The following is a 23,470-nucleotide window of genomic DNA, read 5'->3' as shown; positions in this document are numbered from 1 at the left end:
CCTGCTCCTCACTCTCATCCTGAGGTGTGTGTAACCAGCCCGGTACCACCAGTGCCGGCCTCATGCACCAAGCTTCCGACAACAGTTCTGTGTCCATAGCTTCCGGCGACAGTTCCCAGTCCAGAGCTTCCGGCGACAGTTCCATGTCCATAGCTTCCGGCGACAGTTCCCAGTCCAGAGCTTCCGGCGACGTTTCACAGTCCGGAACCTCCAACGACGGTCCACAGTCCGGAAACTCCAACGACGGTCCACAATCCGGAACCTCCTACGACGGTCCACGGTCCAGAACCTCCTGAGACGGTCCACGGTCTGGAACCTCCAGCGACAGTCTGCAGTCCAAAGCCTCCAGCGACAGTCTTCAGTCCAGAGCCTCCAGCGACAGTCTTCGGTCCAGAGCCTCCAGCGACAGTCTGCGGTATAGAGCCTCCCGCGACAGTCTGCGGTCCTGAGCCTCCAGCGGTGGTTCTCAGTCCAGAGTCCCCGGCGATGAACCATGGTCCGGAGCATCCGGTGACGATCCACGGTCCGGTGCCTCCGGCGACAATCCATGTTCCGGTCCCTCCGGCGACGATCCACGGTCTGTAGTCCCCGGCGACGATCCACGGTCCGGAGCATCCGGTGACGATCTCCGCACCAGAGCCGCCATTGAGGATAACGTATCCTCGAGTGGAGTGGGTGCTTCGCCCCGCACCGGAACCACCGCATTTTGTTTTGAGATTTATTGTTTTGGTTTTTCTGTGAGTTTTATTTAGAAATAAAAAGATGTGGAACCCAGATCACGCTGCGCTTTGGTCCAGTTATTCTAACGATCATGACAGTTGGAAGCAATTTGGAAGCAGTTGGAAGCCTCCAAGAAGAAGCTAGCTTCAGAAAAAACTAGCGCCATTAGCCAGGAGCAAGAGAACCCGCTCCCCCACGAGGCACAACGAATGCCAACCTCGCACTCTGTCGAAGACCTCCTTTCTGAGTTGAGATCCCAACGTACAGAACTAAACACTAAATTAGATGCCATTAACTCTCAGCTCAGTGCGATAGGGGGCAAGGTGACAATCCTGGAAAACGCTTTGCCTGACATCAACAACAAGATGTCCAGGCGCCCCGCGTTTATGGTTGAGGCAGAGGGGCGAATCCTATCCATGGAAAACGTATTGGCAGATGCCATGGAAACAATAGCATATGCTAAAAAGAAAATCGAGCATCTGGAAGAGAAAACAGAGGACCTGGAAAACAGGGGGCGAAGGAATAAATGTGTTCTATTCAATCTGGGCGAAAAAGAAGAGGGAAACATGCCACTGATCCGCTACCTGCAAGACAAACTTCCCGAGTGGCTCCACATGTCCACCGACAGGCCCATAGAACTCGAGAGAGCTCACCGAGCACTGAGGCCCCCACCAGCAGCCAGACAACCACCGCGCCCAATCACCATACGTTTCCTGAGATTCACCGACAAGGAACGAGTCCTACAGGCGGCGAAAAACAACACCATCACAGTGGGAAACGCCAAACTCGCTTTACACCAGGACCTGTCAGCTGGAATACGCCGAAAGCGCCGAGAATTTGACGAAGTGAAGAAATACTCCATTGACCGAGGCATCTTCAGGGGATTCAAATACCCAAACGAGCTCAGGATTCTTCACCAAGGAGCCTTGCGACACTTCAAAACTCCCGAAGAGGCAAAACGTTTTTTGAAAGACAATCCTGGCCAATGAGAAACAGACCAATGACTAAATGCGATTAATGCCATTACTAAAGGAGGTAAGACGACATATAGCCGATATCCAGAGACCCACCCCCTAAAGGTCATTATAGCCGTCCAATTTATATTTATTTTCCTTTAACTGAGAGGGATGGGCTGTATAGCCTAACCTAGGCCTACTAATGTTTCAGCCTACTTTTATTTCCCTGTTTTTTTGTTGTTGTTGCTATTATTACTTGGGGTTCCCTATGTCCCTCGGGGGAGGTATATGTAGGCTTGGCTATTGATTTTATTTTTCTCCCCTCTTTTACTGTGGTCTGGACGAGGGCAACTATGTTATTTACTCAATGCGGGGTGGAGAGGATGAGGCATTTCTTTGGTGGGGAGAGGGAGACGTTGTGCGTTGCTAACTGTTTCCGGTTTTTGTTTTATTCGGAACACAGAATTGAGACTGAGCGGGGGTAATAGATCCAACTGGATGTGTCGAGTTGTTTTGGGAACTCGGCTGGGGTGTTCAGAGATTATTATTTTATGTACACCATTTATTTTCCTTTTATGTGAACGCAGCTGTAATTACTATCCATTTTTACCCAGCGATGACTTGCACTAAAGTTCGATTACTGCTCGATGACGATGACTAGTACCTTGAATCTATTGACATGGAACTGCCATGGTCTAGGGCATGCAATAAAACGAAAAAAGATACTATGTGCTCTAAAAAAGGAAAAAGCAGACATTGCGCTATTACAAGAGACACACTTCTGTGATGCTGAACATGCCAAACTCCGCAGAGCTTGGGTGGGACAGGTGTATTTCTCATCTTTCAAATCAAACAGTAGAGGCACAGCCATACTTATCCATAAAAATGTTCCATTCATAATTAACAAAAACATATCTGATCCGGAGGGAAGATTTATTTTGATAACTGGGTCACTATATGGTCAACCAATTACTATATTAAACATATACGCCCCTAACACAGATACTCCTGCCTTCATGTCAAAAATTATAACCCTGTTCAATGAGCATTGTGTCTCCTTTGGCGTGGTGGCCGGAGATTTTAATTGTACCCTTAACCCAACCCTAGACAAATCATCTCAAGTCCCCACCACAAATCCTAGATCTGCAAAGATGTTGAACTCTCTCACTAAAGAGATGGGACTGATAGATATCTGGAGAGAGACTAATAGCTCATCTATGGACTATACATACTACTCTAATGTCCATAACACCTACTCCCATATAGTTTACATTTTTATCCCAAAGAGTTTCATAAATTCAGCCAATTGTACAATCGGACCCATAGCACTTTTAGACCACGCCTTTGTCCACCTCCGCTTTGACCTCTGCAAAAACATCCCGAGGTCAAAGAGCTGGAAATTCAACACCTCCATGCTATCAAACGAAGCGTTCCATACATTGGTAACTACATGGATAGACAACTACACACAAGACAATAAAGATTCTCCTGTTTCTCCGGCCAATGTGGGACGGTGCTAAAGCCACACTAAGAGGTCATCTAATTGCATATGCTTCCTCTAAGAAAAAAGCAATGGAAGCACACAGGCTAGATCTTGAGAGGGAGCTGGAATGCTGTGAAAAAATACATAAACAATCCCTAGACAGCACCTCCTGGAGTCATCTTAAAGTATCCAAAGCCAAACTGAATCTGGACTACACTCGGGAGATAAAAAAATAAGTTTTCTTTACTAAACAGAAATACCATGAGTATAGCAATAGGCCCAGTAGATTGCTTGCTTACCAATTAAAAAAGGAGCAGTCAGAGCGTACAATCATGGCTATCCGAACAGCAGAGGACGAGGTCACATATGACCCAAAGAATATCAATTTAACTTTTCATGATTTTTACTGCAAACTATATACCTCTGAGAGAAAACACACAGAGGCAGAACTACACTCTTTCCTAGAGGGAATCTCGCTACCTAAACTATCAGAGACCGACCAAGAAGATCTCAACTCCCGATTCACTCCTGAGGAGATCCTGGAGGCAATTACCTCCATGCCACCTAATAAGTCCCCAGGCCCAGATGGATTCCCCAGAGAGTTCTACAAAGCTTTTTGGCCCCAGCTCAGCCCTATCTTCATGCCAATGCTGGAGGATTTTTGCAAAAACGGAGTTCTCCCAGACTCAATGCACACAGCTCGCATTACAGTGTTGCTAAAAAAAGACAAGGACCCCCTATCCTGCTCGTCCTTCCGGCCCATAAGCTTGTTGGATTTCGACTATAAAATAATTACCAAATTGCTCGCCAAAAGACTAAACACTCTTCTTCCCAAAATAATAAAAGCGGACCAAACCTGATTTATTAGAGACAGATACTCTTCTGATAACATTCGCCGTCTTTTTGATATTATTGATCAAGTAAACGCACAGAAGACCCCTGTCCTGCTGGCTTCACTGGATGCTGAGAAGGCGTTTGACAGGATGGAGTGGAGCTTTCTGTTTTCAGTCTTAGAAAAGTTCAATATGGGCCCAAATTTTATTAAATGGATCAAATCACTATACTCTCATCCAAATGCCATGGTGACTACTAATGGACTGAACTCTGACAGATTCCCTCTGGAACGGGGCACAAGACAAGGGTGCTCGCTGTCCCCGCTGCTCTACTTGTTGGGGGCGGAGCCTCTGGCAGAGCTGATAAGGAGCAATCCAAGTATTATGGGTGTTTCTGCAGGCGGCCTGCAGCACAAGATTTCGCTTTACGCGGATGATGTCTTGCTCTACATATCCAACCCTGAGAAATCCCTCCCTCTCATTTTAGACACAATTGCTCAGTATGGCAAGTTTTCAGGTTATAAGATCAATTTTAACAAATCCACTGCCTGCCCTCTCAATATTACACTCACCAGCTCTATGAAGACACTTTGTCCTTTCCAATGGAAAACACAGGGGTTTCAATACCTCGGGATCTTCATAACACCAGATCTGAATAGCCTTTTTAAGGAAAATTATCTTCCACTCCTGGACCGAATCAAGAACGATCTCCAAACCTGGATCTCCCTCCCAATTAGCTTAGTAGGAAGAATTAATGTAATCCGTATGAACGTCCTCCCTAGACTGAACTACTTATTTCAGATGCTCCCATGCTATCTCCCAGTTTCCTTCTTCAAAACAACTAACCAAAGCATCACCAAATTTATATGGGGCAATAAAAAACCTAGGATCAAGTTTTCCACTCTATCGAAACCTGAATCTAAGGGTGGTCTTGCCCTTCCCTCCCTTCAATTGTACTACTGGTCTGCCCAAATCCGCAACATGCTAACATGGATCACAAACAGACAAGAGTCAACGTGGATTCAGATAGAAGCCCAATCCTGTGGTTCATTGCCCTTAAGCTCAATTATATTCATTAATAACTTTAGTAAAGTGGGCAACATAGCCAAAACCTTTGTGATTTACAGCACCCTACTAGCGTGGAGGGACTGTAAGAAATACCTGGGCATTTCCTCCCAAATATGTTCTCACTCGCCTATAGTGGGCAACCCAGACTTGCCAAAAGCCCTGAGGGAGGCCAACTTTAATTTTTGGCATACTCTAGGAATCAGGACCTTTTCAGACCTATTTCATCAGAAAACCACTACACTGAAATCCTTTCAAGAGCTCTGCAGTGAATTCGATGTGCCAAGATCCCATTTTTTCAAATATCTTCAAATTAGACATGTAATTTCCTCATTTACCTCCAAGAGGAGGTTTAGAACTCAGTTGAATGAAGTTGAAACCTTTCTTGTCACAGCACAACCCATTAAAGGCAAAAATATCTTACATCTATAGACTCCTTTCTGAGAAAGGAAGCTCCTCCTTTACTCCTTTGAAAATAATCTGGGAAAAGGACCTTGGTCTGACTATCAGTGATGAGTTATGGGCGGAGGTTTGCGACAGGGTATACTGCTCCTCTACCAGTGTAAAAATGAAAGAATCTAATTACAAATTTTTGTACAAATTTTATTATACTCCTTTGAGACTCCATAGAATGAAAACAGATATGTCTCCTAACTGTAAAAGATGTACCTCTGAAAGTGGAACCTATATGCATGTATTTTGGAGCTGTAGGGAGATTGCCAGATTCTGTACATACTGCTGCATAGAAAATACTAGAGGTACAGTTTGATATGACCCTGTGTATCTATCTTCTTAATGCCCAGCAGGACTTTGTTCTTGATACTGACAGAGAAAATTTGCTTATGACTATTACATACTTTGCTAAGAAATGTATTCTTCTATTGTGGGCCTCAAATACCCCTCCTACATTTAAAATGTGGATTGACCAGATTGTTGACTTTCTTCCTCTTGAAAAGCTCACTTATGACCTCCACAAGAGACAGCCCAAGTTTGATAGACTCTGGTCTCCACTATTCAACTATATTTCAAACTGGAGTGAACTGAGTGAACGGGGTGACTAGGGAAATGCGCAGATACATGTTGTGTAAGGTACTGTAAAACCTAAAAACGAATTATTGGCCCGTCGTCTCAGCGAATGCTTGAAATAGCTGATAAGAACCTTGATAGTGCTGCTGCAAGTGTTATATGTTTTTTTTGTGTGTTTTTATTTTAATTTCGTTTTTGAGTACGTGTGCGTATGTGTGTGTGTGTGTGTATGTACGTATGTATGTATGTATGTATGTATGTATGTATGTATGTATGTATGTATGTATGTATGTATATATATATATATATATATATATATATAATATATATATGCACCAAGGAAAATAAATGCTTTTATTTGACTTTATCATTCATTTTAATTTTATTTTAATTTTTTCACATGTATTATTATTTTTTGACTTTTTCTTTTTTTAAAGCCTGTGAATGTGGAATGTGTTTTGTTGGTTGATTGAAAAACAAGAAAACTTAATAAAACTTTAAATTGAAAAAATAATGCTCTTCTCCATTTACATATTCATTACTGTATTGCTCTCACGTATCACACTTTCACAAAAAACATGAAGACATGGCTAAAGGTCAATCAGATTTGTGAACATAATCCCTAGCTGTGTATTGCCGCTTTCCATGTTGTCTGTTGTCTGTAGCTTGTGAGGTGTGGAAACACTTTGTTGCTTTTATGGATTTTGTCTTGTTGCTTTTTGTGCTATGTTGCTCTGTCTGTATGCTACGTCTTGCTTGTCCTATGTTGCTCTGCGTGTGCTCACTGCTCATTGATTGTATGTATTGTAATTGTTTTTAATAACCTGCTCAGGGACTGCGGTTGAAAATTAGCCGGCTGGCTAAACCGGCACTTTTACTGAAACGTTAATTAATGTGCACTGTCCCTGTAAAAAAAATACCCTCAAACAAACATCAATGTATTACGTTTAGTCATACTGTATACAGTATACGAGTAGGAATTGTTACAGTTTCAAAGTATGTATATTTTTGAAACAGAATAACACAATGTTTGATGCTTAATAATGCTCTTCTCCATTTACATATTCATTACTGTATCGACTCTCACTGTTTTTTTCTCAGACACTGAAAAACAGACCAGGCAAGAGGATTTACAAATAGCTCACATTGCTAAGAATGTACTGTGCAGCATGTCCTCATTTTACCTTTGTTTTTAGTTCTCAACCTATAGCTCATATCTCAAAGTAGCATCAATCATTCTCAAAAAATGATATAAGACACTTCATGATCTTTCTCATTCACACTCCAGGATATGATACGATATGATCCTCACCCTGTATATTTCAACACTATAACCCAGTTAACTGTGGACCAATGGAAGACTGGCACCCCAGCCGAGCCTATCGTAAGTCTATGTGCGCCAAATAAACAATCAATCAACCTGACCACAAACAATCAGACAATCAACTTGATCACAACCCCTAGACTACAGTGCGGAACTGTATGGTGGTGTTCTTCATCTTCTTCTTATAGTCTTCATCAAACTGTTCACTCTGGGCTACAGTGAAATGGTTCTTCCAGTCACCAACCTTTCCTGGAGAGTGGGAGAGTGAGAGAGAGTCATGAGCAAAGAAAAGGTGGTGGATATAGAGAGGGGAGGAGAGAACGACTGACAGAGAGAGAGGTATAGGGGAGAAATGAAAAAGTCTACCTTTTCGCATGAATGGTGAGATCTTGAAATCCATGATTGGAACGGTGGAATAGTTGGCCATGCTGTTCTTCTTCATAGTATCAAACTGCACTCCTCCTCTCACCCTCTCCTTCTCCTCTGCTGAAGGAGACAAACCTAGGAAGGAGCACAGCCTGTCCAGCTCTCTCCCCGTATCCTGCAGGAAAACACACACTGGATACTGTACTTGTAGTATTATCTAAAAGTATTATCTGCCAGTCCATGTTGTCCTGCATCTGAGTGAGGACAATCCCTAGCCCAAAAGACGATGCATGTGCTGATACCTTTGTCTTAGCGTGGGGACGGTACTGGGCCAGCACTCTCTGTGGGGCCAGGTCTCCATTGACTTTCTCAAACGCCGCATGTTGCATGTGACCCAATGACCAGTCATTCCCTTTGGCTAATAATTCTCTTACGGGTTCGGTTTTGTCTGAAACCTGTGGGAGGAACTTACCCACGTATGTGACCACGCCTAAAAAGGTCCTAACTTCAGCCACGTTCTGGGGGAGGAGCATGTATGTGACGGCACTGATCTTGTCCTTGTCCGGCTCTATTCCAGCTGCACTGAATCTGTGTCTCAAGAACAAGACCTCTCACTGTGAGAAGGTGCCTTTTTCATTGAGTGTCAAGTCAGTGTCCTGGAGTCTAGTCTGAACTGCTGTGAGTCCTCATGCTCTGCTCTGTCCCATCCGCAATCGAGCACGCGTCCACGTGGACTATGACTCCACTTTGCCCATCCAACAGCTGGGACATGCGTCTTTGTAATTGGACCGGAAGCGATTCCAAATGGCAAAACGTTGAAACAGTAGCGGCCAAACCATGTTATAAACATTGTGAGCGCCCTAATCTCTGGTGACATCGGTATCTCCTAAAATCCTGAGTGGTATCCAGCTTTGTGATGACCTGTGAGCCATCCAACTGGGCCGGCGACTGTTCGATGTGTCTCTCTCTGCAGAGTGCCTCATTCAAGTTAGTCATGTCCATGCAGATCCTTATGTCCCCATTGGCATTTGGGAACCACCACCGTCCCTGCACACCAGTCAGTGGGACTCTCTATTTTAGACACAGCCTCAATTTCTTCTATCCTCCCCAATTCGTCCTTTACTTTGACCAATAAAGGGATAGGCACATGGCGGGGGGTGGTAATGGCATTGGGGATGTCATCCTTCTTGAGGCAGATTTTGTAGTCACCTTGTAGCCTAGGAATTTCTTTTTCAAAACTTTGATTGTCAGACAGCTAAAAGTGTCCTCTCCTGTGACATTTCCTGCATTCCTCATCTTTCCAGTTGTGGAAAGGGGATTTCCCACATTTGCCACAAACGCTTGAACTGGTTACTGGCCCTGTCCGTGATTGTTTTTTCCACGTCTGTCTCTGTGTTCCCCTCAGGTTTTTTAGCACGGTATGAGAACGCATATATTTCCTCACTCTCTTCACTCTGTCTGCATAGAACTTCCTCTGCACAGCATTTCCTGCTGTTTTTTACTGTCTCACTGTGTGATTTACAGCTTTGGACAAGGTAAGCTGTGAATCCAACTATAACTTCAGAAAGTTAGATATTTCTTATTCCCACTAAAATCTGATTTTGGATCAGTTCTTTCCTGAGTGAGCCAAGCTGTCAAATTGACAATGTTCCACTAGCTTGTGAAGAGCTGTGATAAAGCTGTCGGCGGTTTCACCCAGCTTCTGTTTGCGCACATTAAACCAACCTCTCTCAAATATAATGTTGTGTTTTCCTACGAAATCTTTAAGAGCACTGCAGTTAAGTTTCTCTTCCTCAGTCAACAGTGAAGCCTTTAATATGTCCTCGGCTTCATCACCCATAGTGTAAACCATACAATCAACATTCTCAGCGGAGCTAATGCGAAATCTGTCAGCACTAGCCACTGGCCTGTCCAGGTTTGCGCAAGAGCGCATTGAACTTGGGAGTCACCAGACCTGAAATCCCACCAGCTTCTTCAATAGGGTCTAGCTGCAATGTCATCTGCCAGAGCAGTCATCCTTCAGGGTCTCTATGCTGCTACCTACTGATATGTCATCTCTCAGTGCATCTCTCAGTGCATCTCTCAGGAAAAGTGGGGGTGTATAAAGGAACCGCATTAGGAGAAGTGGGGATTTCAAAAAGAGTCTTTAAATACTAGAAACGCTCTAATTCTATAACAACTAGAACCACCATGGCTTGATATTTCAATTATTATTATTTTAAATATTCAATAATATTCCATATTCAATATTGAATATCACCCATATAATAATATTCAATATTGTAAAATTAATGTATGCTCTTATAAGTAAAGGTAGCTAACGTTCAAAGACAACTCACACAACTTTGTGGGCTATACTCGGCCTTGTCTCAGGATGGTAAGTTGGTGGTTGAATATATACCTCTTGTGGTCTGGGGCCTGTGCTTTGGCAAAGTAGGTGGGGTTATATCCTGCCTGTTTGGCCCTGTCCGGGGGTATCATCGGATGGGCCACTGTTTCTCCTGACCCTTCCTGTCTCAGCCTCCAGTATTTATGCTGCAGTAGTTTATGTGTCGGGGGGCTAGGGTCAGTCTGTAATATCAGGTGTATTTCTCCTGTCTTATCTGGTGTCCTGTGTGAATTTAAGTATGCTCTCTCTAATTCTCTCTTTCTCTCTTTCTTTCTTTCTCTCTCTCGGAGGACCTGAGCCCTAGGACCATGCCTCAGGACTACCTGGCATGATGACTCCTTGCTGTCCCCAGTCCACCTGGCCGTGCTGCTGCTCCAGTTTCATGTAGTTTATGTGTCGGGGGGCTAGGGTCAGTCTGTAATATCAGGAGTATTTCTCCTGTCTTATCCGGTGTCCTGTGTGAATTTAAGTATGCTCTCTCTATTTCTCTCTTTCTAACTTTCTTTCTTTCTCTCTCTCTCGGAGGACCTGAGCCCTAAGACCATGCCTCAGGACTACCTGGCATGATGACTCCTTGCTGTCCCAGTCTACCTGGCCGTGCTGCTGCTCCAGTTTCAACTGTTCTGCCCGCGGCTATGGAACCCTGACCTGTTCACCGGACGTGCTACCTGTCCCAGACCTGCTGATTTAACTCTCTAGAGACAGCAGGAGCGGTAGAGATACTCTCAATGATCGGCTATGAAAAGCCAACTGACATTTACTCCTGAGGTGCTGACCTGCTGCACCCTCGACAACTACTGTGATTATTATTATTTGACCATGCTGGTCATTTATGAACATTTGAACATCTTGGCCATGTTCTGTTATAATCTTCACCCGGCACAGCCAGAAGAGGACTGGCCACCCCTCATAGCCTGGTTCCTCTCTAGGTTTCTTCCTAGGTTCTGGCCTTTCTAGGGATATTTTCCTAGCCACAGTGCTTCTACACCTGCATTGCTTGCTGTTTGGGGTAGGCTGGGTTTCTGTACAGCACTTTGATATATCAGCTGATGTAAGAAGGGCTATATAAATACATTTGATTTGCATTTTTTGCAGAACTGAAATTCCATACTGTCATCTGTGGAGACCATGAGTAACATCCGATAACCCAAGCGATGTCTTGAGTGGCACCTTTCGCACTCCACTTCTCCGTATATGGTTCCTTTCAAAACATCCCCTCCTTTCAAAAGCCCCACTTTTCTGAGAGGTGCGCTACACTGAGATTCCATATCATTAGGTGTCAGTATAGAGACCCTGAGGGATGAGTGCTCTGAGAGATGACGTCGCAGCTGGACCCATCTCGGCTTCTACCTCTTGTAACGTTGCCCGCAGTAACATAGTTCTCTCTCGTTAACTAGCCCAATTATGATCTACGCTGCTAATCTCTGTTTCTGTGCCCTCCTTGCTTTGAAACTGTCTGTCGGCTGTATGATTCACGTGGTAAGTCCTTCACGTTTTTGTGATTATTAAAACCATTCTGACACCATGTAGTATTATTTCAAATAAGGAGGCACAACAAGGTTCAAGCTTCAGCATGTCTACTGGCCTATGCTGTGCATGTCCTACATAGGTTACGGATACCCACAAGGGACATCCTACTACAGTACTCTTCCTCACTGAAAGCTAATTCTTGAGATTATCAATATAGCAATATAACATGGACATACACACTGCCTTTATGTACGTTAATGAGCTACATAATCTGCAAAGAGGTCAGAACCTTTATGGCACAGGAGGTTGTTGTTCTACTCACCTCAATCATATCCTCATAGAAAACGTAGTGGAGTTTGGAGTGAGTTTGTTTCCTTTCCCACCAGCCAGTTACATGGTCGTACCAGGGACCAAACACCACTGAGGAAAGCAGCCAGGTGGACGAGAGGATGTTAGCGAGATAGATAGAGTTGCATATATAGTCAGGAAAAATACTGATCAATAAGCCAGTATCACAGAGCCTCATCAACATCTGTACTGTGCTATCTCTCTTACTCATTGTAATTGATTTGTTCACAGACTCTTTCATTCACTCGTTTATTCTCTCATTCACTCACTCTTTCCATCCATGAATCTCTGTAAGAAGTTGTTCCAGTCTCCTGGCTCTGGGTCGGCCTTGTTCATACGGTCAAAGTGGAAATAAGACACTGCATTGTCCTTGGCATTACGGGCCACATACACTACCTACAGAGAGAGGGAGAGAGAGAGAGAGAGAGAAATCATTGCAATTACAACATAACTTGATGTAAGAGTATATTATTTAATTATACAACGGGTGGGTCTAATCTTGCATGCTGATTGGTTAAAACCCCATTACAGCTGGTGTCTGTTCCACAAGTTACCAGCGGCTAAAGCTATGATGTTGAAATGCCTATTTACTCTGTTCCATCTCACTGCGCAATCCACTGTCTCATCAGCCCATCCAGGCAATTTATAAACTTGATCTCCACTATAAAAAGCATCTAGACATTCTCACATTTCTTTTAGACTAGCATTTGTATAAACCTTGGTGTCTATCTCTCTGACATTTGCAACATTGTTTCAATATTCAAATTCAGTCTCCAGCTGTTCCATAGTAATGAACGTGTTGGGAGTCAGGACGAGAAAGACAGTCAGGCAGCGTTTCTCAGCCAGTCGAAATCATGAATCAGCTGGCATCATTTTTATGGATATATACAAAGAAATGTCAATAGGAAACAGGTCAAATGAAGTGAAATGCAGATAGTTTGCAGTCTTTTCAGCTTCAGTTTGAACTGAGTGTGTTAGCTGTGTTGTTGGCTAGCTCCTCTGAACAACAGTGTCCTGACGAGAGAGCATATTTTCTACATCAGGTGAAATCGCGCATCATTAGTTAATTGTTATGCATGTATCCAAATAAATGTCACTAGTAATTCTGGATGCTCTGTTTGACATGACTGTAAGTTAGCCATAGTTGGATAGCTAGCAAGCAAGGTATAAGAAAATCGCCAACCAGTATGGCAATCGAACATTTTGAACGAACGACGTCTATAGATACAGAACAAAAAGACATAACAACTGAGTCCCGTCTCTGGCAACCGAACCGATAGAAAGGATGACCAGCCGGCTTGGGTAGCAACCTTAGATTTTTGATGGGACTACATCCCATGGAAGGATGAAAAAGTATGAATAAATTCATCAAAATAATGTTTTTTAATGAACATTTGTCAACCCGTTGTATAAAAGTGATAATGCCCTCGAAGCCGGTGTTTGGAGGATATGTTGGTACAGTTTGCCGGACCTCGACTTCATCTCAGGTCCAACAACACCCATGTCAATATATCCTCCTAACACCGGCTTCTCGAAGAATATCACTTAAACAAACCACACAGAAGGAAATGGAAGAGGAAAAAATTAGGACAACAAAAACTGTTTACAAAGACTGGAGTCTTCGCAGTCCACACGGAGACGCACGCTGGTTCTAGAGAGGTTTGCAAAAGTTAGTGTATTGTGTTATGCTGCCCTCCATTGGGGATTCACACAAATTGTGTCATTAATTAAGTCCACTTACTGGTCAAAAAGCAGCACAGGAGGTTTGAGGATGCATAAATGTTAACTATATGCTACACCAGCAGACATGAGCAGAGTCAGATTCACAGCCTACACAGACAACAAGCAGAGAGTTACATATAATGTACCCTGCAGTTCTGCTCCCAGAAGGACTTGGGCACCAACTGGACTGGGAGGTGGGTCTTGATGAGGCGAGGAGAGGTGGATAACTTGTCTGCCAGCTCCGTTCCTATGTGTACAGAGGGGTGAGGATCTGGTTCTGTAATTTTTTTGGAGGTAAGGATGACTTTACAGTAAAACTGCTTATTGTCATGTAGCTGGAATATGTGATTGGCACAACTTCTCACAGTATAAGATTTTAAGTCATTCAAAAAGTCCTTCAACTTTGTGACAGTAAAAAGGCTGTTGATGAGGACTTAGGTTATTGTATTGTGTGTGGTGTTTTCCGGATTCTGTTTTCAAGCATGACAAAGATTTGATCTACACAGACTTTATTGATGTGTAATCAAGATAAAGGCCTCACAGTGTGTAGAGTTATATCAGGGTTGTATTCTAACCTGGAGGGATAATATGGAAGTCACTCTCCAGAAAAGGCACCCTCTCATAGATAGGCAGTGAAGTCTGACGCTCAGGGGCTGTCTGACCAAAATACAGCAGGTCTAGAATGTAGGAGACCCATGTGGTACCTGGGAGAGAGAAAGAGGGGGAGGGAGTAGTGAGAATTGGGGAGAGAGAGGCATGTCAAAGATTTATTTCTACAAAATGTTGACAACACACAAACACACACACAAACACACACACATACCTGCTTTGGGGTAAGTGGCAATGAGGATATCATCTGGCCTGGCCTGGAAGTTTTGTATGTTCTCCCAGTTGTCAGTGAAATAGTGGGTCATGGAGACTCCATGGAAGTCAAAGAGTTTTGGTCGTGGTGGCAGCTCCATCTGTTACAACAACACAGTCCACCTCTGATCAGAGAGATATTATCAGGGAGAATTACAATAATCAACTATTCACTAATATTCTTGCTTAATTCAAGGATATTCTCCAGGTGACAAGAGGTCCCAGTTGCCACATATAATTCCTTGCCAGTTCTCTTGTCAAAATAAATACAGTACAGAAAATGATAGACTGTAGATGGTCACAATGACTTTCCAAAGCACAACTAGCTGACTATTAACATTGTATGTTTCCAACATAATGAGCCTGATATGTGATCTATAAAAAAATCGGTTGAATAGGCCATTTGATCCTGTCTCTACAAAAGTAAGAAGCTGGTTATGTTACGTTAAAGGGAAAAGATCTGCAGGTTTCCTGGCATGGTCTCTATAGGTAGATGGTCAGTAATTTCGGGCCCAGATCTTATCTGTACACACTTCAAAACCAGAGCACAAGCACTTTCAGACATAGGCATGTACTGTAAAACCTTTGTCAGTCTCATGGAAAAGATCTAAGAAAAGGTAACAATCTCTTCGATTCTATCGAATAGTAAAATGTACATTTGAATACATTTCATAATATTTGCATTGGTGTCAGTAAAAACTTTGAATAACTTAAACAACTTTATCTGCTTTTGACCCATAATGAACTTCATGTTCACCACAGTCACATTTATTCATGCTAAAATACAAAGCCATCATGCACAAATACACAATAGAAAAGCCATCTGCGGTAAGACAACACAATTTGTGAGCAGAGAAAATAAATAAAAGTCAGTTACATTACACTCAAAATGTTGAAATATGTAAATAGAATCATTAGATATATCAGCTACTGGCACAGAACATTTGAAAAATGAAAAAGTGAAGCTCACATTTTCCATGTTGAATGGACTTCAGTAGTATCCTGTTTGGCAACTCTTCTCAGCTTTTCAGTCTCTACTTGTCTCTGTACAAGCACTCCTTCTGCTTCCCCTTCCCCTGTTCCTTTCTCTTCCCTCACTACAGTCAATGTATTTTCTCTCTTGTTTTGGTTTATATTTTCCAACCCAGCTTTGCATTCTTATCTTACCTCCACTCCTTCTTACATAAGTTCAGAACTCTCTCTCTCGTTACTGCAACCACAGATGTATTGTGTCAAGCCACCCCCTCCATATCCTTTTATTCCCCTGTTAGTGACCACCCTCCTTCTGCTTCACATGCACACACACACTCACTCTGATACTTCTTTCTTCTAATGGGTTCTAATTCTTCTTTCCAGTGTGTAGGTTGGTTTTTATTTCATGCACACATGTATGTGTGTATTAGCACTCCTCTCACAAATTATGTCACACAATGGGTAAGGTGACAAGAGCCTAAAGCATCTCACTTCAATAAACACACATAAGGTTTTCAGCTCTTTCGAAGCTCCCTAGAACAGAGCAACATGTTGTCAAAGAAACTGGAGAATACCCATTCTCTCAGTCCTTGATTCATTCCACGTCTGCTCTGATAGGTCAAGCTAGCGGATATATGCAGATTTCAACAGCACAGTGGATCCCCAGAGAGATGCGTAGAAAGTCTGCATGGGTCTGGTTATAGATGACCTCTCCTCTCTCTTGAAGTAATGCACTGGTTGGATCCTTTGTGCTCTGGGTCTGTGAATTACCACTTCACCATAATGTTCTTTAATCCTCAGGTACTTTCCCTCTTAATGTCCTTGTTAAGCCTAATTTAATTTTACCCCTCGGACACATTGTTGGCCCCTTTTCAAGTAAGCACTTGCTTTCCGGAACACTGGACCAAGCGACCCTCTGACCAAACAATTTGTCTACTCAGAGAAGGAGGGGGGATTTGTGAAACCAGTTCCCATAATATGTTGTCTACAGGCAACAGTATATGTTAAGGTGATTGCATGTGTGTGTGCGTGACACAAACTGAAAGTGGGAGTATGATTCTCTGAGGAATGTGCGTGACAGAGAGTATAGGGTGGAACAGAGTGAGAGAGGGAGGGGCACTCTTCCACCGCTCTCATGCAACAGAAAGATAAACTATTTTCACTCTTGCATGTCAGAGAGAAAGAGAATGTGTGCCTGAAATCAATCAATCACATTTATTTATAAAGCCATTTTTACATCAGCAAATGTCACAAAGTGCTTATACAGAAACCCAGCCTATAACCTCAAACAACAAGCAATGTGGATGTAGAAGCACAGTGGCAAGGAAACACTCCCTAGAAAGGCGGGAAACTAGGAAGAAACCTAGAGAGGAACTTAGTTCTCTTGTACCCCTCTGCCTCTAGTCCACTGGGACACATTGTTGGCCCCTTTTCAAGTAAGCACTTGCTTTCCGGAACACTGGACCAAGCGACCCTCTGACCAAACAATTTGTCTACTCAGAGAAGGAGGGGGGATTTGTGAAACCAGTTCCCATAATATGTTGTCTACAGGCAACAGTATATGTTAAGGTGATTGCATGTGTGTGTGCGTGACACAAACTGAAAGTGGGAGTATGATTCTCTGAGGTATGTGCGTGTAAGAATGTTCTAAGATAAATACACAATGCAAGAGGGCTAGAGAGCAATAGAACTAGTGCTTTTCAGTTCAACATCTGATTAGGATCTGTGTAGGAATTTCAGTCCGGGACTCATAGCTACATGTGGAAGGTTTTCATTAGTCCAAATTGTCTATACATTGAGCCTGAAACGGGATACTTGGTATTTGGCCACTGCCTCAATTTTACTGCAAGGAATTCTAATTGGTCAACCACAGGCTAGGCCTGGGTAGAAACTACATCCTGTCTCTTTGTTCAGTGGAGAAAACACTGAGGACAGGGAAGAATAAACATCTACTTTCCAGCATAACAACTATGATTTGTTCTCTTTAATAAATATATTTTTCTACTCCTGATTTTCTTTGGTGTCTGTGTTATTGAAGAATAACATCAACTGCTAAAGTGCGACAGCGAGTAAAAGGTGGAACAGAGTGAGAGAGGGAGGGGCACTCTTCCACCGCTCTCATGCAACAGAAAGATAAACTGTTTGAACTCTTGCATGTCACAGAGAAAGAGAATGTGTGCCTGTAATTAATCAATCACATTCATTTATAAAGAAACCAAGCCTAAAACCCCTAACAGCAAGCAATGTGGATGTAGAAGCATTGTGGCTAGGAAAAACTACCTAGAAAGGGAGGGAACCTAGGAAGAAACCTAGAGAGGAACCAGGCTGTGAGAGTTGGCCAGCCCTCTTCTAGCTGTGCCGGGTGAAGATTATAAGAGTATATGGCCGTTAAGGCCAGATTGTTCTTCAAGATGTTCAAACGTTTATAGATGACCAGCAGGGTCAAATACTAATCACAGTGGTTGTAGAGGGTACAACAGGTCAGCACCTCAAGAGTAAATGGCAGTTGGTTCTTCATAACCGATCATTCAGAGGTCAAGACAGCAGGTGTGGTAAAGAGGGAGAGGGAGAGGGAGAGAGAGAAATAGGGTAGAAAACAGCAGGTCCGGGACAAGGTAGCACGTCCGGTGAACCGGTCTGGGTTCAATAGCCGCAGGTCAGGGCTCCAATAGCCGCAGGAAAAACAGTAGAAACTGGATCAGCAGCATGACCAGGTGGACTGGGGATAGGGACAGCCAGGATTTATGAGATATGGTCCTAGGGCTCAGGTCCCGAGAGTGAGAGAGTGTACTTAAGTTCACACAGGACACCAGACAAGACAGGAGAATTTCACCAGATAGGACAGACTGACCCTAACACTCTGGCCCTGTCAGACAATACCCCCAGATAGGGCCAACCAGGCAGGATATAACCCCACCCACTTTGCCAATGCACAGCCCCCACACCACTAGAGGGATATCAACAGACCACTAACTTACTACCCTGAGACAAGGCTGAGTATATGAAGATTTCCTCCACTGCACAAGTCTGAAGGGGCTTCAAACCGGACAGGAAGATCATGTCAGTGACTCAACCCACTCAAGTCGAGTATTGCAAAAAAAGCCTGGCACAACGTGACACACCCCTCCTAAGGACGGCATTGAAGAGAACTAGTGAGCGACTGACTCAGCCCCCGTCATAGGGTCAGAGAATCCCAGTTGAGGGAGGGGAGCAGTCCAGGCAGAGACAGCAAGGGCGGTTCATCACTCCAGTGCCTTGCCATTCACCTTCACACCCCTTGGCCAGGCTCAATTATAGGACTTACTGAAGAGATGAGTCTTCAGTAAAGACTTAAAGATCGAGACATAGTCTGCTTATCTCACATGGATAGGCAGACCATTCCATCAAAATTGAGCTCTATAGAGAAAGCCCAGCCTCGAGCTGTTAGCTTAAAAATTCTAGGGACAATAAGGAGGCCTGCATTATGTGACTGTAGTGTATGTGTAGGTATGTATGGCATGACCAAATTGGAGAGATATGTAGGAGCAAGTCCCTGTAATGCTTTGTAGGTTAGCAGTAAAACCTTGAAATCAGCCCTTGCCTTGACAGGAAGCCAGCGCTGGAGTAACATGATCAAAAATGTGGTTCAAGATTCTAGCAGAGGTATTTAGCACTAACTGAAATGTATTTAGTACTTTATCCAGGTAGCTGGAGAGTAGTGTTGCAGTAGTCTAATCTAGAAGGGACAAAAGCATGAATGAGCTTTTCTGCATCATTTTTGGACAAAAACTTTCAGATTTTTGCAACGTTATGAAGATGGAAAAAGCTGCCCATTAAATATTCTTGATAGATTCATCAAAAAAGAGATTGTGGTCTAGAGTAACGCCAAGGTTCTTCACAGTTTTATTTGAGACAACTGTACAACCATCATGATGAATTGTCAGATTAAACAGCAGATCTCATTGTTTCTTGGGACCTAGAACTAGCATCTCTGTTTGGTCAGAGTATAAAAGTAAAACATTTGCCACCATCCACTTCCTTGTGTCTGAAACAGACTTTCAGGGTTGGCAATTTTGGGGCGTCACCATGTTTCATCAAAATGTATAGCTGTGTGTCGTCCGCATAGCAGTAAATGTTGACATTGTGTTTCCGAATTACATCACCAAGAGGTAGAATATATAGTGAAAACAATAGTGGTCCTAAAATAGAACTTATCATTGATTTGTCAGAGGACAAACCATCCACAGAGCCAAACTGATATCTTCTGGCAGATAAGATCGAAACCAGACAAGAACTTGTCCGTGTAGACCAATTAAAGTTTCCAATCTCTGCAAAAGAATGTGGTGTTCGATGGTGTCAAAAGCGTCACTAAGGTCTAGGAGCACAGGCACAGATGCAGAACCTTGGTCTGATGCCATTAAAATATTATTCACCACCTTCACGAGTGCAGTCTCAGTACTATGATGGGGTCTAAAACCAGACTGGAGCATTTTGTATACATTATTTGTCTTCAGGAAGACAGTGAAATGTCACGCAACAGCTTTTTCTATAAAGTTTGAGAGAAATGGGAGATTCAATATAGAACCATCGTTTTTTAAATTTTCAAGGTTTGGCTTTTTCAGGAGAGGCTTTATTACTGCCACTTTAAGTGAGTTTGGTAAACATCTGGAGAATAGGGAGCCATTTATTATGTTCAACATAGGAGGGCAAAGCACAAGAAGTATCTCTTTCAGTAATTCCGTTGGATTACGGTCCAGTAGGCAGCTGGAGGGTTTAGAGGCCATTACTATTTTTGTGAATGTGTTGAGAGATACAGGATTTAAAAAACTTGAGTGTCTCCATTGATCCTAGTTCCTGGCTGTTTTATGCAGACTCAGGACAACTGAGTTTTGGAGAAACTCCTGTAAGAGGAGTCTGTAATTTTCTTTATAATGATCATGATCTTTTTGTCGATTGATCACTGCTGAAGTGAAGGTCATCCTCACTTGGAGAATGTGATTTTTAGTTAGCTTTGCAACAGTATCAAAAATAAATGTTGTATTGTTTTTTATTCTCCTCAATCATGTTGGGAAAGTAGGCTGATTGGGCGCCGTATGGATGGTGTGACACAATTTATGGATAGTGTGGCGCAATTGCGGAGCCTCTGGAGCCAATTTCAGCTCCGTAGCACATTGCTGTGTGCCTCTCAAGTTTTTTAACAGTGTGTAGGGCTACATATAGCTCCGCATTGACATGATTGGTTGACTGCAGGTGAGTGAGGGAGGACCTGTATAAACACAAACATACTTCCTTGACAACCTCCTTCACAACAGCACCGTGCTGCACGGCGAAGTGCAAGAAGTATGAATGCCCTGACTTCTGATTAAATTGTTATAAAGGGTTAAAAGTGAAATAGTCTGGCAAGTAGCAACAAAGAGTACAGCAGTATGGAGACATCGCGGAAATGCATTGCGTCACCAGTCACCAAACACACTGAGTCAGCGTTGACTGACACTCATTCAAAAAGTAAATGGGACAGCCATTCAGAAAAATTAACAGAGAAACATAAACACATTGTTTTGGTAAATAACACATACAATCTGTTGTGAAATCATGTTTCTACACATCTATTTCAATAGCTGCAGAAATCATCAGTTGAAATATAAGTTTTATGTTATGTCTCTCTCATTCTTTTTCAGCAATCCATCATCTCTGCCACCTCCGCACAGTGGATGTCAAGCCATTTCTCACAATTTATTTAGTATTAGGACTACTATTGTTTAATTACTGTATATCTCAGACAGTTGTTCTATCCAAGGCATCACAGAAAGTAAGCCACATCATGTAATCCAATATGTACACATTTAAACAATTCAGGTCATATTATTAACTCAAAAGACAGACAAGTTGCATGATTTACATTATTCATTATTCATAATTATTTAATCATTAACTTTTGGTTCATGCATGTAACCAACCAATAGCTCACGAGGCTTCTTCTCTCCAAGCTGAGACATTGAAACTGAGATATCCCTTTCCATTCTCAAAACAATGTTCTGGGTGTACTGCCTAATTGCTTCTACTAATACTGAGGATTCCTCCCACTCATGATCAATCAGTCACTTTCATGAACCCAGTCTAATTGGTTATTAGAAAAGCACATAATGTTCCTTCACATTCCCTCCTCTTATCACTCTGTGATAATAATCATTCAATTTTCAGGTAATCATTAGATTATAGCTTCTATCAAAAGAAGGTTCTTCTATTAAAGTAAGTGAAATCAACACATAAAACCAGACACTTAATTCTTTCAAACCTTTCACTCTGGGATGTACAATCTAAAATACACACAAGGGATCTGTAGACTCAGATTGTTTCCATAGCTCTTACCTATTAAACCATTGCAGTAAAATGTTTTAACTTAAGACCTTCACTTCATACAGTTACACATATGCTTCATTACATCATTTAATTTACGGATTCTGGCAATAACATTTCAGTTGGAGCTTATGACGCGAATGGCATGTTAATGACAGATCTCAATGCATTTTTAATGATACCCCAAATAAACAGAGAGGGAGGGAGAGAGAGAGGGAGAGAGTGTGTTTAGGGCATTTCTGATTCAGGAAATCCAGACAAACTATTCACTGTATGACAAATTATTACTACTACCAATATTCTTAATACAAATATCTAAGACAAATGTGACTCACCACTTGGATTCGGTCTTAAGTAGCAACATTTGAGTTTCTGCTTTTACAGTGGATACAAGTAGAGAGCTACAACATGGTATATCATAAATTGCATTTGAGGAAACAATGTGAAAATCATTTTGCTTTGAAAGATGATCAAACTCACTTTTGATTAAACTGTCTTTCAGTGTTTTGATACAACAATTGGAGAGCCCTTCTTTGTCTACACCCATTACGCATTGTTCACACCCTCTTAAGCCTTAGCCCCACCCATCTCTTTAAGGGTTGTCTGTGCGTTCTGTACTAACTTGCCAGCTACTTCCAGACATCTAAGAGAGAGAGAGAACAGCTCACTGAACATTACTCGCACTAGCAGAGCTGGTTAGGCTGTTATGTTATCCAGAGCGTTGGTGACTGCAACTGTGCTGTCAGATTGTCCATTCCTAAATTCATAGTGTTTCGCGTTCAGAGCGCATACTGGATGCTCTGGCCAATAAGTAACGTAAACTAACTCACTTTTGTACATCGTGCTGGTCCGTACAATTGACCTTATTTTAGTGCCCAAAAAACGTAATACTTCCAGATCAACTGTAATATCAATACCATTGTAAAGCACAATTTCTCCCCTTTCCAACAGAATCAATGACGAGACCATCATGATGCCCATCTCTGCATGATTCAAGAAGGGAATGAGCTCCATTGGGTCTTTGTTTAAATGGCGAGTGGGGAAGCTAAACCTATTGTGTGATTGTGAGAAGGAGAGATGTTGTAGGGAAACGGCTTTTTTCACTCGATCTGTCCAACTTATCACCTTATCGCCTCTAAAATGTAAATAAAACACTATAAAGAGTTTACATAATGTGTCATTACATACCTATTTGAAGGTTTCTGTCGAATTTGAATCGGGTTTTTAGGGCGGTGCTAAAGTGATCTTCAGAAGTAAACAGGGGCTTTTGAGAGTCATGATAGCTTGCAGTGACGACGCAAAAAAATGACAAGGTATCCCCCCTTACCCTGTCCCTGTCCCTTTCTTGTTTTTAAAGGGAAGTGCTACACCTGGTGGAGAGAGGTTGTAAGACAGAATTAGTTGTTTTTATGCGTGCTGTACATTACGCTATGACACGTCACAATGTAACGTACAGCTTCGGAGGGGTCAGTTTTTTAAACTTTTGTCCAATACTATAGAGCCCTTACCATGTCAATCAACGCTTGAAAAGAAACACAGTTCACACCCCAGATGTTGATGTCAACACAGTCGCTACAGTCCCATTTGTTTTCTTTGCAG

At 42.6% G+C, this 23,470-nt stretch overlaps 1 protein-coding gene across 2 annotated transcripts; it reads right to left on the bottom strand.

The window, feature by feature from the left end:
* Window positions 1–6,463: 6,463 nt before the first annotated feature.
* On the bottom strand, window positions 6,464–23,179 carry LOC139368816 (cytosolic sulfotransferase 3-like). 2 transcript variants are annotated; one of them, XM_071108195.1, is made up of 8 exons: window positions 23,060–23,179; window positions 14,526–14,664; window positions 14,278–14,406; window positions 13,849–13,949; window positions 12,250–12,376; window positions 11,955–12,052; window positions 7,774–7,948; window positions 6,464–7,656 (listed from the first exon to the last, which is right to left on the bottom strand). In XM_071108195.1, exons 2-8 carry the CDS (start codon window positions 14,662–14,664, stop codon window positions 7,544–7,546), a joined length of 882 nt encoding a protein of 293 aa, XP_070964296.1. In that variant the 5' UTR covers window positions 23,060–23,179; the 3' UTR covers window positions 6,464–7,543. The 2 variants fall into 2 exon arrangements, with proteins under 2 accessions (XP_070964296.1, XP_070964295.1); XM_071108194.1 differs by lacking the exon at window positions 23,060–23,179 and adding an exon at window positions 15,534–16,091.
* Window positions 23,180–23,470: the final 291 nt, after the last annotated feature.

The sequence above is a fragment of the Oncorhynchus clarkii genome, chromosome 16 (assembly GCF_045791955.1).
Source record: "Oncorhynchus clarkii lewisi isolate Uvic-CL-2024 chromosome 16, UVic_Ocla_1.0, whole genome shotgun sequence".
Taxonomy (NCBI): Eukaryota; Metazoa; Chordata; class Actinopteri; order Salmoniformes; family Salmonidae; genus Oncorhynchus; species Oncorhynchus clarkii.
The sequence above is the reverse complement of the archived record's forward strand: the minus strand, read 5'-3'. Positions and strand labels throughout refer to the sequence as shown.